This window comes from Cryphonectria parasitica, assembly GCF_011745365.1.
Source record: "Cryphonectria parasitica EP155 unplaced genomic scaffold M406scaffold_1, whole genome shotgun sequence".
NCBI lineage: Eukaryota > Fungi > Ascomycota > Sordariomycetes > Diaporthales > Cryphonectriaceae > Cryphonectria > Cryphonectria parasitica.
This window is the reverse complement of record NW_024468909.1, coordinates 4234689-4252731: the sequence shown is the minus strand read 5'-3', so window position 1 is coordinate 4252731 and position 18043 is coordinate 4234689. Positions and strand designations below refer to the sequence as shown.

Sequence of the window (18043 nt, the reverse complement as noted above, 5' to 3'; positions counted from 1 at the left end):
CAACAGATCAAGCAGCCCACCAAGAAGAGCAGGAGAGGCATGCCCGACTTTACGCCTCAGTACCGCCTTGACGACGAGGACGCGACCGACAAGCTGCGCGCTCACGCTCGTGCCAACACGCACAAACTCACCACCGGCGTGCGATCGGCCTCGTTCGCTAGAGGTGAGGAGCTGGACGCCCCGTCGCCTCCCGAGCGCCCTGGGTCGGCGGCGTCATCATTGCTTTCTTCTGTCCCCGAGGCTGAGGTTCTGGAGGAGACGGAGCGAGAGCTGGAGACGGAGCCCGAGACGCAGGCTGCTGCGCCCAAGGGCCGCGCAGCGCCTGGTGGTGGTGGTGGTGCTGCTGCGAGGGCTACTCGTGCCAGCAAGCGCACCATCGACGACGTCGAGGACGATGCAACGCCCTTCTCGCAGGATTTTGGCCCAGAAGTAGGTCCCAGCACAGGAGCGGGCTCACGCGCCGAGACCCCACGCCCGGCGAAGCGACAAAAGGGAACACGACGCGTCAAGCAATCGTAAGTTTATCATCAATCCTCGTTCTCGCTTCCATTTCATCTCGTTACCCAGGCGTCATCAAGCGGTAGATGGGAGCTCTCCCCATCCATACCAAGACGGCTCGGGTATTTTGCAGCCTGACTGCGCTGTATGCTGCGCTCAGGTCACGCTGCCAGCCGAGAGACTCTGCGTGGTGTCGCGCACACAGCTGCATCGGAATCCGAATGTCTCTTCCAGCAGATGCTAATCTTCCTTTCCTTTTCCTTGCAGGCCCATGAAGAACAAAGCTGGACCCTCTGCCGGTGCTGCACCCCCTCAGGGTGGAAGACGCGCAAGCCCAGGTGTGAACGGCGCTTCTAACAATCAGGTACGTCTGCGAGATGCGTGACCTTTCTTCTTTTTCCCTTCTCACTTTCTCCAACTTTTCGTTTTTCTGTCCTCGCTTGTCTGCCACATTTCGCATCATTGTCTGGCGGTCCTCCCGTGTTCGCGCGGCTGGTGGCGAGTTTCTTCTCTACATGGGTGCTGGAGTCAGCCAAGTTTCTGTGTGTTTTACCCTTCCAGGCGAAGGGCCCATTTCCGACACACCCGCGTCTTACTACAAATTTGGGCGACTCAAACCCTGTCTTATGACTGGTTGGGCACATGGCACGCAACGCCCTCCTCTCTCCCCTGTTGTGACGTCCCACAAGAGCATCTGATCGTCTTTGCTTCTTTGACGGAACCAGCTGACCTGACTTGCCCGCTTCTAGGAGGAGAACGACGATTTTTGCTCTTTCTGCGGCGGAAACGGCAACCTCGTCTGCTGTGATGGCTGCAACAAGTCCTTCCACTACATGTGCCATACGCCAACCGTCGATCCCGACGAGGACGCGGCCTGGTTCTGCTGGGATTGTATGGTGAAGCGTGATCCCAGCCTGGTGGGTGAACACAATGGCCCATTTGGCAGCCTCATGGCGAACCTCGAGAAGAAGCATTCCAAGGCCTTCGTCTTGCCCAAGAAGGTCCGTGACTATTTCGAGGGCGTTCGCACCGGTCCTGATGGAGAGTACGAGGAGTTCGTTACCCCGGTCAAGGGAAAGTAAGTACCTATCATGCGCACGTGCCGTTGCCTACGTCGAGTCCCGCAGAAGCTGATCTATGGTGTGGAAATAGGAAGAAGGAGAAGAGCGAGGACAGAGAGTTTGACTTCTACCAGCTCGTGGACAAGAACGAGAAGCCCGTCCTGTGCCACTCTTGCTCCAAATCCGCGTCCAGCAATCGAGCCATCATCCCATGCAGCCTCTGCGGACTGTGGTGGCACCCGGAGTGCCTGGACCCGCCCAGGACTCTTCCCCCCAACCACCGCACCTTCGTCTGCCCGTGCCATGTCGACGATCTGCTCAGCCAGGTCCCTTGCCAGCTTGGTCCAGCACACAAGCACCGAAAGATCAAGGGCTCCTCTGACATTACCTATGCTTATCGGCGCGGGAATGTAAACAACGGCTACATCGAGATCGAGGACGATGGCGGCGAGACAGATGGCACTTCGATGGTTGTGCATACCGGCCTGCGGGATCCCACAAACTTCGGCAGAACCCACCGAGTACGCTTCACCGGGATCAGGGATGATTTCATCTCCAAGTAAGTCGACTCTGTATCTTGTACATGACGTGCGCAAATGTGCTGACAAAAGTACTGTAGGGTCAGCCGCCGCCGCAAGCACTCTCGCAAGCACTCTCGCAAACCTGAGCCTATGATCATGGGGCCAGGCAACGCGCAGTTGCCAGATGTAGACTACGAAGAGGACGCAGAAGACCGCTACCAAGCCGCACTCACCATGATGGCCTTTGCCCGCAAGGCTCGTGACGAACGCGGTGGGGGCCCAGTCGACTTTTCTTCCATCTCCATGGGAGTGGTGAAGGATCGAAACAGCTTGTGGATCTCGCCCAAGAACATCAAGGGCGCGACCGCATATGAGCTCACCAACATAGAGAGAAAGTTGATCGACATGTACAGGGTGGTCAGAAAGGAACGCTCCAAGCGCAACGGAGACCACCCGGAACGGGAGCGTCGTCGATCGACTGGGCGCCAAACACCTCACCCGGGCCGCGGTCGCAAAAGCCGGGGAGCTGATGCTGTGAACCTTAACGAGCAGCAGCAGCAGCAGCAGGAGGAGGAGCAGGAGGAGGCGGCGGAGTCTGGTGACAATCCCGATTCTCCTATCGTGATCGACGACGACAACAGCGACTATGACTCAGAGCTTGATGATCTGGGCTTCGCAATCACTGCAGACGCTGCAGAACCCACAGAGAGGCTAAATACAGCCGGAGCAGCTCTCGAGGTAGCTGCTGAGGTGCCCACTAACGAGTCAACGGGTAATGATACCGAGACTGCTGCTGCTGGGCCTGCTCAGACCATCTACAACAGGCTGTTGCAAGTTGAGGCCGAGTCTCCTCCAGCCAGCGCGAAAGAGACCGAGTCTGACATGGAGGCCATCACAACAAGCGTGGTTGAGAGCATTGTCGACCAAGCCGTTGCTGCAGCTCTCACCCCAATCTCGGACACACTCAAGGACGGCGGTGACGTCTCTGCGTAAGTGTCGAGTGCGAACCACACGCTCGACAAAATCGAGACACCTAAGACTGCGGTGGCGGACTAGGCGCCCGCCCCTGCTGCGACTATTAGTCGTTCTGCAGGTTGAAGGGAATCCCTATCAGCCTACTGATTCGATGTATCTGAGATTCATGTCTTCTCTCAGATCAGATCAAACCAAATTGTTGTTATTGTTGTGTTGGGTGCTGGCTTTCATGACGTCTAGTCTGAAGGTTTTGTGCAGCCATTTTCTTTACCGCTACACAGGGCATTGTCGCACATTCATCTGCCCAAGACCCGGAGGAAGCATTTGTGCCTTTCCACTTCTCCAAAAGAACAGAGAAGCATTTTGTGATGACGCCCACTTGATTACAAGTACACTTGAAAATCACAACATGGATGAGCAGCATGCCTGTTTTACTTTGATTGCAGTCCTGCAAAATATCTTATCTCTTGTCTTTATGCCTCCCCACCCCCCCCCCTTTTTTTTCTTCTTTTTTTATTAGCATTCAGAGAGAGTTTGCACCACATTCAAGTGTTACCAACGGGTGACACCATTCGGCATAGGAGTTCAGGCTTTGACATTTCAGGCAAGGGCGAGGAAAAGTGCCACCAGTCCAGTTTGTTGGGCATCTTGAGGCTTGGGGCCTGAGTCTGTCCGGTTGTGTGAGTGAGTGAGAGTGAGAGAGAGAGAGAGAGAAAAAGAGAGAGAGACAGAGGAGAGTCTTTCGAGGCACCTGTGGATGTGCGAATGAGATAACCAAGATATTGATGAACAATACATCATGGCACGACCTCGTCCATTGTGCAACCCTCCTGAATAGCTTCAAGCAGTCCCCATGGACCTCAATGACCCTTTCCTTTCTCGTACTTTGAGGGGGGTTGTATATTTATAAACTATCTATGTGATTTGTTCCCTCGTTTCTCTTATCTACCTAGAGGTGTGTGTGTGCGCGCACTTCCTGAGCTACTTGTCACGTACAGTACATGTCGTGTACGTCCTTTGGTTTGTTATTGCTCTATTCATTAGGTAGCTCATTTCCTGAGCAAGAGTCTCAGGTACATCGAGATCCTGTCTGATTAGATATGCACAAATATCAACAAACACTTGGCTCAGAGCTGGGCTTGAACTGGGTATAGTATATCTATGGTGTCATCTATAACAATTTCCACCTTTAAAACAATAGAAGCTCGTCCCCTCTGGGCGCCTTTTCTTTATGCTTTCAGCATCTCACCGTCCCCATTTCATCGGGTCCCTCAATGGGTGAGTGGTCTTAGGCCTTGGGCTCCTGAGCCCTCAGCAAGCAACTGCTCTAGACTGTCCCTCCTCTTCATATTGCCCAGTCACTCAGATTATCATCTGTCTTGATAAATGGCTCATCAATCCTCTTAATGGCATAATCACTACAAAGGATGCTATACCACCAGATCAACAGTCAGCACATCATATTAGAGATGGCAGTCAGATGGCCATAAGGGAGAACAAAAAAAAAAAGGGGGGGGGGGAGTGGGGTATAACCAACCAGGCACTAGCAATCAACCCATCCAGCTCCCTGACAACTACCTCTCTTCTCTCCCCCTGCACAACACCCCGAGTGATCATGATCTGCAGCTCCCGGATCCTCTTTCCCCTCCCCACACCTGCCTGCTTGAGTACTTCTTTTCCGAGGCAGTCAGAGTGGAAAGCATGCTGGCAAGGGAACACAAAGAACTGCCTGCTCAGTAAAGGCAGCGCACAAACATAGCACTTCTCCCCAGGCTCGACAATCGCATATCGGTGGTCCAGCCCTGCAATGTCGAGCTTGATATTCGCGGCAGTCTGTGAGGACTCGTCCATTTCCTTCTTGAGGGAGTCGATGTTCCGGGAGTAGTCCTCGAGCGCGGTGCAGATTTCTTCTTTGAAGTCGTCGATCACCACAAAGTCCGGAAAGAAGGGGATTAGGTCTTCTATCCGCAGCAGGTCGCTGCACTTCTTCAGGAAGTCGATCGCGGTCTTGATGCCGTTCGTCTGACTGATGACCTTCTTCGCAACCGCAAGCCAGAGCCTCTTCCGAAGCTGAGGGTTGTCTATCGGCCTGTCTGCTATCAAAGATGCAAGGTCGATCTCGTCGTGCGACAGCGCGAGGTCCACGGCCTGCACGTACTGGCCCATGTTGGTATAAATATGAACACACGAGAGCACACGCTTGTGCTGGATGCACAGCCGCAGCGCGAAATCGCGGTCGAAATGCGGCTCGTCACCCTGTGACTCTAAATATGCCAACAGAGCCGACTCGTCACGGGACGGGTGGCTTGCGTACATCGACACGAGGGTGTTGTGGACCGCTGCATCGATTGAGTTGAGCTGGTTGACCACGTACAGAAGATACCGGACGGCCTGGTTCTGCGCCAGTGGGCCCTTGTAGGTGCGGTCATACTCAAGGAGGGCGGGGATCAGATTCCGCGGGTCGAGGTTCGACTGTCGCATGAGGATCTCGACAAGGTCCGCCGCAGCGTTGGTCATTAGCACGCTGCTGAACCTGTAGAAGACGGCGGGGTCCCTCTGCTTTTTGAGCACATTCAACGTCTCAGGCCATCTTTCCCGTTGAACCCAATACGACAGGACGTAGCCGTAGTCGTCTACCGCATTTGCAAAGAACAACAGCTCATCCTCGCGGCCGTGGCTGCTGATGATGTCGTAGACCGTCTTCTTGTCCAGGTCGCCCTTGTGCCTGGTGACAAAATCCTGGTACTCACTCCGGACGGTAGAAAGTTGCTCTTGCGTCTGTGTGGGGCTCAAGTTCTCCGTCAGCTCCGCCTTTGTCACGATCGTGTCGTCCAGGGTATTCAGCTTTGCCATGAAGATCTCGATCAGCCAAGTCGCGATCATGATGCGCTGCATCACCGCCATCTTCTTGAATGTGCCCAACTTGGTGAGCAGGTATTTTCTCAGCGCTTCGTGCTGCCCGTTATCCAGGAAGGTCAAGGCAACTTCCTCAAAGGGCTTGCTGCTCTTGCCGTACACGCCTGCGGCATCGGCATACAGCCCTTTGCTGATCAAATAATCACCACTCGCCTTCGCCACGGTGTCCTTCTGAGCAGGCGTATGTGCATACTGCAGCGCCGCGTCGAACTGTTGCTGCTCGAGCATGATCTTCCAGATATCCCGATCCTCGTCCCTTACTACGATCTCGAAGATCTCCTGCGCCGTGAAGAGCCAGAACGTGTTCTTCTGCAGGTCAACACACAATCCGACCGCCCGCTGTCCCTGGTCAAGGATCAGCTGATCGTACACCTGCGTGCCCGTGAGCCTGTTTGCGGCCACGACGCGTCCGCCAAGCAGCGCAATGACATGCCATTGCGTCAGAGCGATCGCCTCGATGTTGTCCACCGTAGACCGCCTCCTGGTGGCTGGGTCTGTCGAAGCAGCGAGTTGCGCCCTCGACAGCAGCTTAGACTCGCCGAATACTTTCGCACCGAGATCCGTGCCCTGCTGAGGGCTGAGCAGGAGCCTCCCGCAGAACACGCCTTGGGAGTTCAGCCAGGCAAAGGTCCGGTCTGGCGCAGCAGCCTCATACAAGGGGCCCGTCTCGCCAGCCGGGTCGGGCGAGACGACCAGCCCAGACCCTGTCGCGCCCGCCGTCCGCGAGAGCTCGTGGGCGACAGGCTGCTCCGCCTCAAACAGGCGCGTGTAGATGGACCCGGAGCCCTCGCCACGCCCAACCTTGCCGGTCAGGTGGTACAGCCGCGTCTGCGTCGCGACCATGACCCTCCGGACCTCGGCACGACCAGGCAAGACATCCACCCAGAGACCCGTGACAGGGCCGTCAGGGATCTTCTGCAGGACTTTGAGGAACTTCTCTTCTTTCCGGTAGAACTCGGTGGTCGTCTCAATGTAGGCTTCGTAGACATTACCGTCGCTGGCGCCGAGCAGGATCTCACGCGTCGAGGCGGTGGGCAGGGCCGGGTTCCAGGCTACGCACTCGAGCGAGACGCCACGGAGGCGGGCGAGAGGCCGTGGGGTGCGAGATTGCGAGTGGAGGTAGTAGTTCTCGCCGAGGGAGGTGCAGATTATGAGGTGCGAGGCGGTGGGATCGAGGAACATGCGGCGGATGACGCCCGCCTCGGAAGGTCTCTTTGGGAGGTCTATGTCTATAGATTTGGGGACAGATCGTCAGCACTCAGGGTATAATATACAAAAAAAGAAAGAAAAAAAAGAAAAAAAAAACCAAAGCGTGGCACATGCACAGTGTCCTTCTGAAGTTATCTGCCCGTCCATCCTCAGCTTTAAGCGCACGCAAGTGGACATACCGTCGATATCCTCGGGTCTCTCCAGATCGATCCGTAAGATCCTCCCCGTCGATAACGCCAATATCAAGACATTATTTGCGACCTGCGCAGCCACGAAGTCTGCTGAGATCGAGAAGGCCAACTGCACAGGCTCGACATTGAAAATGGGCAGTTGGCCCAGCCCGTTGCTCTCAGCTAAGTCAGCGGCAACGAACCCGCCGCCGTTGGATATCGGTAGAGCCATCTTCTTGAAATGTACGTCATGAGCGGTGAGACCTCATAGTCGCGAGAGAACCGTGGTGGTGGTGCCAGAACTGGCAGGTTCGTCGTCTGTGGGAGGAAGAAAATGAGTGGGTGAGGGGTACAAGTGAGCTGGCCTGGGTAAGTACTAAAAGAGCTCTCAAGGTGAGGAAGGAGCTCTGGTGGTGGTGGTGTTGACTGTCAATGCCATGAGAACCAACAGATGGGCGGGCCAGCTGCCTGCCGGCATGGTTTGGGGGGGCGGGGGTGGTGTTAGGCTCCTTCAGGGGACGACGTCAGTGGTCATTAGCTCCTCGAGCCCCTGTGGTATGTTGCACATGGGCTCAGGAGCTTGCTTCTACAGCTAACAATACAGCAACATCACGTACCTCATAGCCTGCTATGTCCACTATTGCTTGCCCAGGCACAGCAAAGCACAGCACATCACAGATGTCACATAGCTGAGACTGACTGAGATGACTAGCACCAAAGGCAGATAGATGTTCAATCAAATTAATTACCGTGGTCATGTTTCGACTCCATATTCATGGAGTCCTGATAGTCTAGGTTCAACCCCTCCATTCTTTCTTGTGCGTCAGTCCTTCTTTCCTACTCGTGTCCTTCGGCTGTCTGCTCTGCCCGTCGTTACTATCCATTCTCCCAAGGCGATGTTCATGACTGGGTGTATAAAGATGGTTTGTGCATCCCTTTCGTCATGATCCATCTGATGTTCTCCTTGTCAGAGACCATCTCGTCACCCATGAACCTAGGCTCATCGAAGCGTCTGCAGGACTTTTCGCCCCAAAAGGGGAACAAACAGTGCCTCAGAGGCCCGCGAATGCACACCGGTCGACTGTTCCTCCCGTAGGGGATGAAACGTGCCAGACGGGCAGTTCTCCAGCACCCGTAGCGATACTAAAACCATGCCTCATGAGGCGTGTCGCGCGAGAGATTTTTGTCCTTGTCTCCAGGCGAGCCTCAACGGCCTCAGTCTACCTCGAAGTCGAATGTAGCTGCGACATCCCAGTTACTGACTTGCTCGTCCCCTTCTCCCCTCCCTCCCCCGCATCCGTGGGACAGATTATTTTGAGTGCTTCTTGAAGGCCAACAGCTCGGCCAGACTGGGGACCGGACATCCGTGTTTCAGGAAGTCATGCTCCAGCAGTTCCCGAGCCGACGCTCGGGACTTGACATCCACACAGAGACACACCGACAGGAAGGCCTTCAACTCCTTGCTCAACTTCTCGGGCTTCTTGAGCCGCGGGGTTCCGTTCGTAGCGATGAGATACAGCGCCTTCAGAGGCTCTTCGTTCAGGTATGGAGGCTCCGACTCGATCATCTCGATCGCCATGATACCAAGCGACCAGATGTCCACCTTAGGGCCATACTCCTTCTGCTTGACCACCTCAGGAGCCATCCAGTAGGGCGTGCCAACCATGGTAGCACGCTTTGACTTGCTTTCGGTAAGCTTGGCGCAGAATCCAAAATCGGCTACAAGAAAAATAGGTGTTAGCAGTCTTCCAGGAGGACGCAAGGAGACGAGAGACGGAGACGCACTGATCTTGACGTGGCCTTGAGCATCCAAGAGCACGTTGTCACTCTTGATATCACGGTGGATAATGTTCTGAGCATGGAGGTGCTCCAGGCCCTTGCAGGTCTATAGAGACGCGTTAGCTGTGCACAAGTTGCGTTGGATCGTGGGTGACTCACTTCGAGAGAAATAGTCGAGATCTGCTCTTCCGTGATGACGGGGTTGTTGTCGATCACGTCGGTCAACGCTCCGCCCTCCATGTACTCCATGACGACCCACAGCTCCTGGTCGCCGTTACGCAGGAACGCGTCCAGGAAGTTGACAATGTTCTCGTGCGTGCTGTCCTTCATGACCATGATCTCGTTCACGATGAGTTCCTTTCTTGGCTGGTGCGCGAGATCCATCTGCTTGATGGCCACAGAACTGGTGATGCCCTTCACGTTGGGCAGCCTCGAGGGGTCTCTGACCTTAGCAACGTAGACGGAGCCCGAGGCGCCCTGGCCGATCTTCTTCTGCTTCGCATAGATTGAAGTCGGGTCATCCTTCGAAACAATCTCTCTGAGCTTCTTCATCACATCGGCCTCCGACATGGTCGACATGCGCACCTCCTGCTTCTTCTCTTGAGTCGGAGGCTTCGCCGTGAGCGCGGCTTCGGCAGCCTTGACGGCATCGGTCTGCGCATTGTTCTTGTTCCCAACGTTCAGGGGCTTAACAGCAGGAGCGGGAAGGCGTGATGGCTGCTGGGCCTGCGCGCCGTTTGTCCTCGGCTGGGATGAGGAACCGATGCCATTGGGATAACGGTTGGCTGGGGACTGGGGGGTCTGGTCCTGGCGCGGTCGCTGCTGATCGCGTACAGATGATGAACTCTGCTGGGTCTGTATTGGGGGTCGCTGCGCGCTCGAGGATGGTGGTGCGGGGGCTGGTCTCTGGGCACGCAGATCTGCAGGGTTGGTGACTTTCTTTGGTGCTGATGGCGCTGGCCGGACGGGGTTGTAGCGATCTTGCTGAGAAGAGCTGGATCCGCCGTACCCGCCCAGCTCCTGCTGCGCGATCGGAACTTTCTTCTGAGGGATGGAAGCATTGTAAGCCTCCATGTCCAACCGATTCTGTTCCTCTTCTCGCCGCCGCGCCTCTTCCTGCTGCTGCCGATACCTGTCCTCAGCACCGTAGTTGGACGGGGTGCTCTGCATAGGCGGTCGCTGGTCCGGAGGTGAGGGCCTGGGGGGTTGGCCGGAGCTCATGCTGCTCTGGGAGGGGGTCGACGTGTAAGCAGGGCGCGGCTGTGGCGGCTGTGGCGCCTGGCGGGGAGGGGCGATGGAAGAGCCTGCGTAGCCCAGCTGCTTGTTCTGCATACTGCTCGGGGGGGGAGTTGGTGTGAGGCTGGGGTACTGGGCAGGGTTCTCGGCACGCTTCGTCAGGTCCGAGTAGAAGTCGAGGACCTCAAAGACTGCCTGCGGGTTCCGCTCGTAGTCTTCCTTGGTAATAGCAGACGAGTTCAACAGCTTGGACCATTCTGGCGGCAGGCCAACAAACTCGCCCGTCTGAGGGTCGAAGCCGACGTGGACAGCATGGGAGAAGTTGGTCGGGTTGCTGACACCACCCATGCCAGGGCACCTGGCATAGATGAAATCTATCCACTCGTAGAGATCGTCGTCACTCTTGACGCGGATCTGCAGGGACTTGGTCGTTCCATCATCGTCTCCTGGACTCGTCGAGGTCCCATTAGAGTGTCGCTTGACCTCGAATATCGTTCCCGCGGCCTCGACCCGCCCCACATTGATAACGTCCTTCAGGAAGAGAGTGTATGAGACCTTGCCGCCTTCTTGTTTGTGGAAATCCAGTGCCTCTTTGCGCAGGACCAAAAATTTCTGTTTCCACGGCTGGATGAAGTTCTTACTCTCCTTGACCTGCGCCCAGCCCTCCTTGATGACCGCCACACCACCCATGCCGTCGTTCCGGTTAGGGTTGTTCACGGGCAGGGCTATCGTCGAGCCGCTGTACTGGGTCGGAGTGCGTGAGATAGGGTTTAAAGACAACTGGCCCATGCTGTTGGGTAGAGTTGGAGTCTGAGGAGTGTAGTTAAGGCGGGGTTGGGCGTTCACGGGTGGACGAGGCGCAGGGCCTGGGTTCATGAACTGGCCCGAGGTGTACATGCTATCAGATGCAACACTTGGTCAGCGAAAGTGTCCGTGCTGGAATGCTACTCAGGGATGGGGGGAGAAGATATCAAAGAGGACGCTCAATACGCGACACTGCCTCTAAGCCGAGCGCCATGTATGAATGAGGTGTCAAGGATAGAGTAGTGGCCGCTCATGCAACGGACATGAATGGGAGATGTACTGAGGAGGGGGTGGAGTTGACACGTACTTGGGAGCCGCCATCGTGATTCACCTGACAACGCAAGGCCGATTCGATCTGTTTACAGTTCGATAATGGAGGTCGAGACAGAAGCCGCGAGAAACAGCTGGCAAGGCCAAACAAAGGATGTGTTCGTCGGGACGGTTCCTCAGCCTCCTGAGGTGGGTCGTCTTCCAAGATCCCGCCCAGGAGACAAAGCAAGGCTGAGTGTAAGCCGACGGGAAGGAGTCGGCAGTGGTGGTACTTTTCAATTCTGGTGCGAAAAGGTCACCATCGGGGGATACAGACAATCCGCAGTCTCAAGATGGGCGTCCCTGGAACTGATGCCCCAAATTGCAGAGACGACAGCCAGACGAGGGAGAGGGCGTGGTGCAGTCGCCCAGGGTCAGGGAGGGCCAGGCCAGGCTGGTTGAGCTTGAGTCTTTGATGAGGTGAGGCTAGAGAGACAACAAGGCAAGACAAGACAAGCGAGTGCCAATGATATGCTGCGTGCTGAAGAGACTCAGATGCAGGTGCAGTGGCGGTAGATTGTGTCGCGGAGGAAGCGGGCAGGAGGCATGCAATGCCGCCCGATTGAGTTCAACAAAAACGCCTTCAGCTCGATATGCAAATCAAGGCGAGACCAGTCGATAGGAGATGCAATATGAGGCAGAGCAGGGCGAGGTCAGAACAAATTGTGGTCAACAGCAGTGCTGTGGCTCGCGCGATGTCGTTCTTCCTTGTGAAAGGGCAAAGATGGAAGACAGGCGACCGATGGATTGGTCTGGTCCCTACTTGATGGGTGTTTGGCTCGGGTCCGGTCCAAGGTCGGGTATAGTCAGGGGCTGTTTCGCCTTTCTCTTGGGCCACAATATTCAAGACCCAAGATGCAGGGGTCAAAGGAGCAGAGGCAGGACGAGACGAGACAAGGCGGTGACTGAGCGGCGGTGACTGAGCGGCGGGCGGGGATGAAAGGGGGGGTGTGGTTTGGAGGAGGGACTGTGACTGTTGCCCAGGTGCCGCGGATGACGAGCCCGAGGTGTTTTGGGGGCTTTGGTGCTGGTGCTGGTGCTGGTGCTGGTGCTGGTGCTAGTCAGTGGCCACCCATCAGCAGCAGTCAGTATTTTGGCAGCAAAAGCTTCCACAAGGCTGCATTCAATGTAGAACGAACTGGACAAGTAGTAGAAGAAAAGAATGAGACAAAATAAATAATAAAGCACAACTCAAAAGCCCCAGAGTCTCTTGAGATTTAGATGGTTGCAGGAAGACAAGCAAGCCTGGCTGGTGAGGAGGTGTCTGTTAAGGAGGGGATGTGAGAATGTCCTACAGCAGGAGCCCAAAGTAAGGTGAAAAAGGTAGGCTCCCAAGGTGGAGATCTGGAGGGGGGCACAAGAAACGGGAGGCCCCATCGATAGCGTATCGAGCCCTCTGATATGGTGCGTTGGCTGGTGGGCATAGGTCGGCTACTGTGCTGGTGCGTTTCTGGATCGGTTGACGGCGGGTGTCGGGAAGGGGGACAAAAATGGCATCTCAGATTGTTAGGGGATGGCAGGGACAGCTTACTCACCCCTTGGTGTATATTTGTTAGCCTCTGCTGGGCCTCTGATCGGCGCTAGACACCTAGACCCAAAAGCAACCAATCCCCCACACTTGTTGATCCAATCTTTGGTGCGCAAATCCGATTCGACCATCAACAAGCTTTTCCTAAACATGTGACCCTCAACCACCAATGCCTTTATCCAGCCTGGTTGGCTTGGTCAGGCCAACCAAGCGATTGCAAGGCTATAGAGCAGCTCTGGCCATATCAACAAAACAAACAGTTACTATACAAACACTAAAAAGATGGCCATTACTAAATAATACAAGCTAGAAGTGGACATGGTCTATATAAGACATCTGGACCGCACAGTTAGACATAAAGACCACAGCCTCAAACCTCGAGTACATGCATCACATATAGCCAGACTTCAATGCTGGTTCAGACAGCATCCTACTGCACAATCCTGAGCCAGAGCTATCGCTAGTAAACTGGTCTTGAACACCTCACAACTTGCCTACTTGGGTACTTACCTACCTCGCCTGCTGATGTGAACACAAACACATCAGCCACTCGAAACTCGGCATTGCCATCACGAGCACATCATAAGGGCTGTCACAAAGATAACGCGTGCCTGCCTCGATGTCACGAAGCCTGGGTAGCCTGTGTTCCCTGGCAGCTTCTCTACAACACCTCCATCCCTGCATCTGCAGTACGGAAACAAAGAAACAAACAAACACTTACACCACTTGTGCTTGAATACGACTGCACCATCCAGTCACCCCCCCCCCTTTTTGTCTAGCAGTACTCCCCATCGCAACTGGATCAGCCTACTCCTTACCATCAATTCTCATTGCCTGAGCAAACATCATCACCATGGCATCAAACTATCCTCAAGTTCCGCTACTCCCAGGTTTGAATTCACAAGCGTCAGTTTCACTAACAACATCAACAGCGCAATCTGAGACATCTGCAACCTCTCCGCCTGTTTTTACGCCGGAGAATTCACCAACATCATCCCCAGGTTCTTCTGAATGGATGCCTTTACGAATACCATTCACAACCCCTGATGACATTTTCAAGCAACTCAACTGCATTCAAGGGAATTTCGTTGTAGTTACGAGCATGTTGATCCATCAAGATCTCATGAGGCTTTGCTGAAATTTCTTTTCAGATGTTTCTTCCCAAGCCTATGTTGCACTTGATAAAGAAAGAGTTGCCTGTCGCCGCAAATTACGATTCCGATGATACTACTCTAGAACAGAGACTCTCATCATCGTTGTTCCTACCAGAGAACATGAATTGCTTCATGCTGGAATCTACGATCGAATTGTTCGCCAGTTGGACCGAATGGGTTCCTTGGACAGCTGGGTACCAATTCATAGTACAACACTTCGAGAAAGAGGCCATCCTGATGGCGATGGCGGTGAAGGCGATTCTGCGGGTGGTCCACACCCAGCTCGAAACATAGCCGGGGCGTGGCCAACATTGGTCATCGAGGCAGGAGTAACGGAATCGATGGCGCAACTACGACTAGATATGCAGTGGTGGTTCCGAGCCTCCGATCATCAAGTCAAAATTGTTATCATCATCAAATTGAATCGCGATAACAACCAAATCATTCTTGAGAAATATCAAGAGACTCCTACATCTGCTCGACTAGGAGCGACGACGACCCGAGCTTCAATAGTGCAAACGAACGGTGTGTTGCCAGAACCGCAACAAAGGATTAACATCACTCGAAATGTCGGAACGCCCCCATCGTATCATGTCGCTAGGGGCGCGTTAATTCTCAGCTTCCGGCTTCTATTCTTAAGAGATCCGGGCCCGGACGAGGGAGATATCGTGTTGGGTGTTCCGGAACTACAAATATACGCAGCAAGGGTCTGGGCAATACTCGGAGAATAAAGGCATGTTGGGAGCGCGTATTTGGTGATCGTCTCGGGCTCGGTGGTACTGATTTCAAGACAAGCGAGATGTATTTTATTGCTCGATACTGTGCTCTGCATACTTACTGAAGAGGCATACTACAAGCAATCCAAAACATGAGGATTTGCCCCATCCCTCCGTACCCCCTCTGACTCTACCCTGAGAACGCCGTGAAAATCCCAATAAAAAAAAATCCTTACGTTGTCCTGTCCCTTATCTCCACCCCCAAACCAAAATCATTTAAATCCCCGTTCACCCCAAACCCTGTACTCATCCATGATCGAAAACAACAAGAAAAACTAAATTTCTTTTTTTCCCCTCAAGAGACCTGGAAGGTCTTACCGTTGGACCCATTCAGGTCGCTGACCTTGCGCTTCTTGGGCTGTGGCACGTCGGTTACAGGCTCCTTGTCGGATATGACATCGGTGCCGGAGACAACGGGGAAAGGCGACAGGACCTTGGAGATGTCACCCCACCAGGCTTCGCCGAAACGGCGGTACCATTGGACGGTGATACGCAGGCCGTCGGCGAAGGAGGTCTTCTGGTCCCAGCCGAGCTGGCGCAGCTTGGTGCCGTCGACAGCATAGCGGTGGTCGTTGAAGGGGCGGTCGTGGGTGTACTTGACCCACTTCTGGAGCTCGTCCTGGGTCTCGTGGGGGATGCCCATCTCGGCGAGCAGCTTGCTGCACAGGGTCAGGTTGGAGATCTCGTCGTAGGAGCCGACGTTGTAGACCTGGCCCATTTGACCCTTGTGCAGGATGGTGTCGAAGGCGTCGGCAGCATCACCGGCGAAGAGGTAGCGGCGGGTGGGGCTGCCATCACCGTGTAGTACGACGGGTTGGCCGCGGTTCAGCAGACAGCTGAACTTGGGGATGATCTTCTCTGGGTACTGGTGCGGCCCGTAGACGTTGTTGCTGCGCACGATGATGACGGGGAGCTTGAAGCTCTTCTGGTACGAGTGCACGAGCATCTCGGCGGCGGCCTTGGAGGCGGCGTAGGGGTTGGTCGGGGCGAGGATGCTGCTCTCGAGGAGGTCGTCGTCGTCATCCTTGACCTCGCCGTACACCTCGTCCGTCGAGATGTGGATGAAGCGCTTGATGCCCACCTTCTTGGCGCTCTCGAGGAGCACGTGTGTGCCGTACACGTTGGTGTGGGTGAAGCCGTACGAGTTGCCGAAGCTGAGATCCACATGCGACTGTGCTGCGAAATGGAAAATGGTGTCGATGTTGTGCCGCTCGAGGCAGCCCACCACTTCGTCTGGGTTGGTAATGTCACCCTGGTAGAAGGTGAAGTTGCGCTTGTCGTTGAGCATGCGCGTGTTGTTGAGCGACGAGCAGTAGTCCAGCTTGTCGAACGAGACGATGTTGTACGCATGGGGGTACGTCAGCGTCAAATGGCGGACGAGCCAGCAAGCACTTTGTCCTCACTGTCAGCACGCTTTCTCTCCTCTTTTCTCCTCTCCTCAAAAAACAACCATTATCACGCCCTCCAACGTGAGATGTGTGAATGTGACTTTGAGTGGAGAGAAAGATTATAAGTGAGTTGAAGGAGTAAGACATCCACATACATGAAGCCAGCTCCTCCAGTGATCATGATATTCTTCACATCCGGGAGAGGCTCAAACTTGGTGCTCCCCGTCAGGACAGGTGCTTCCTTCCACAGGCCATAATCTTCAAAGAAACTAGGCCGTCGGCCGTTCGCCCCTAGTAAGTCCTCTGCGCATCAGCATGTTGTGCTCGGCACGAGTGTGGCATCACTGTTATCTTCATCAGACTGGGAGGGTGACTACGAACCATTCAAGCCATTGGAGTGACCATTGGCCCCAATTCCAGGACGGGTGCCGTTTGATGAGGTCGCCATGGTTCTGATTTTCTCAATTCAGATCAAAGAAATGGAAGGGAAAACAAGATTGTTGATTGTGGTAGTGGTAGTACACAGAGAGAAGGGGCAAGAGAGAGCAAAGAGAGAACGTGTGTGTCTTTTGCAAAGAGACAGGCTATTTTCCGGCGAGGCGTCGTTGGGGGGGCGGAGACTCAAATCAAGTACGAGCTGGTGAGACTAGATCCAGAGCAAAACAGCTCAGCTGATGGACCTGATTCACAATGTGAGAATAAGAAGGCAAAAGAAGGAAGGGGAAAAGGAAGAAAAAGACAAAAAGGGCTGTCTCGTTTCGTCGTTTGTTTTCCCTCCCTGAGTTCAACGATCGACCTGAGATTGGCGTGTCTTCCTTGTCTTTTAATTCATCCGCAAGGGAGACAGACAAGACTTTGTTTTTTTGTCGGTTCCAAATCAAGTCAATCAGTCCAGCGGACTCTTGTGGTGCCGGGCAGGTAAAAGCAGTAAGAGGCAAAGCTTCGAGGCCGTGATCCAGCAAGGGAGACTGCAACAACCAGTGGGTATCCAAGAGATTAATTATGTTTCTGGCTGAGAAAAAATGTTTCTGGCTGAAAACTAGATTCCCTTTGCTCTTTTATGTATGTACTGTATACTGTTCGCTTCCAAGGGCGAGAACACGCTGGCATGGTTGTGTCTCGAAAGCAGACTCGAGAAAGAGGGTCCGGGGAAGTCTAAAAAAGCTGCGCCGGCTTGTTAGTGGCATCATTTTCCTTCTATTTTCCAGTACATGCCCGCTATCGTAGTTGCACTATGGCAAGAATCTACCGCTTACAGGGGAACCCCCCATCCTTCTTCTAGTGGAGCCTACAGAGGTCCAAGTGCTTCCCTGCCGAGGCCATGTACCGGTACTTCTTGTTTTTTTTTGGGTAGCTTTTCTTGGGGGGGGGGGGGGGTTTGAACCACCACCAGCCAGTGCGCAGTTTGCTCCAATGGCAGGAGAACTAAGTACTTGGAGAATGCAACAAGCTATTCTGTCTTTTTCCTACGGTCGGACAAATCGTTCCTTTCCATGCAGATGTGGCCCTTGAGAGGCACGGACTCTATGGCAGAGCTCAGCTCGGCCCATCCCACAGCTCAGCTCATTGCCATGGCACGCGCACGCGCAACTATTCCCAGAGCCTCTAGAGTCTGGATCAACGCCACATGGTGCGAGTAGACCAGCCTCTAGAAGGTCGCCCCGCCGTACTATGATGGCGAGAGTCGATCGAGAGAGAACCTAGGGCCATAGGCATGCT

General features: G+C 54.5%; 4 protein-coding genes across 4 annotated transcripts; 1 reads left to right on the top strand and 3 right to left on the bottom strand.

Moving 5' to 3' along the window:
• Nucleotides 1-4400: 4400 nt before the first annotated feature.
• On the bottom strand, nt 4401-7708 carry M406DRAFT_105432 (uncharacterized protein; the record flags this gene model as incomplete). The annotated part of the gene is made up of 3 exons (XM_040915145.1): nt 7360-7708; nt 4593-7200; nt 4401-4485 (listed from the first exon to the last, which is right to left on the bottom strand). Exons 1-3 carry the CDS (start codon nt 7580-7582, stop codon nt 4401-4403), a joined length of 2916 nt encoding a protein of 971 aa, XP_040782414.1. The 5' UTR covers nt 7583-7708.
• A 363-nt stretch (nt 7709-8071) lies between these two features.
• Nucleotides 8072-11490, bottom strand: M406DRAFT_105431 (uncharacterized protein; the record flags this gene model as incomplete). The annotated part of the gene is made up of 4 exons (XM_040915144.1): nt 8072-9069; nt 9136-9235; nt 9289-11263; nt 11477-11490. The coding sequence occupies 4 exons, from the start codon at nt 11488-11490 to the stop codon at nt 8660-8662; spliced, it is 2499 nt and encodes an 832-aa protein (XP_040781533.1). The 3' UTR covers nt 8072-8659.
• Nucleotides 11491-14333: 2843 nt separating this feature from the next.
• On the top strand, nt 14334-14891 carry M406DRAFT_247864 (uncharacterized protein; the record flags this gene model as incomplete). Its single annotated transcript, XM_040916489.1, has 1 exon — nt 14334-14891. One exon carries the CDS (start codon nt 14334-14336, stop codon nt 14889-14891), a length of 558 nt encoding a protein of 185 aa, XP_040781532.1.
• A 56-nt stretch (nt 14892-14947) lies between these two features.
• M406DRAFT_349296 (uncharacterized protein) lies at nt 14948-17397 on the bottom strand. Its single transcript, XM_040922460.1, has 3 exons — nt 16706-17397; nt 16480-16615; nt 14948-16327 (listed from the first exon to the last, which is right to left on the bottom strand). The coding sequence occupies exons 1-3, from the start codon at nt 16770-16772 to the stop codon at nt 15232-15234; spliced, it is 1299 nt and encodes a 432-aa protein (XP_040781531.1). The 5' UTR covers nt 16773-17397; the 3' UTR covers nt 14948-15231.
• Between the last annotated feature and the right edge of the window lie 646 nt (nt 17398-18043).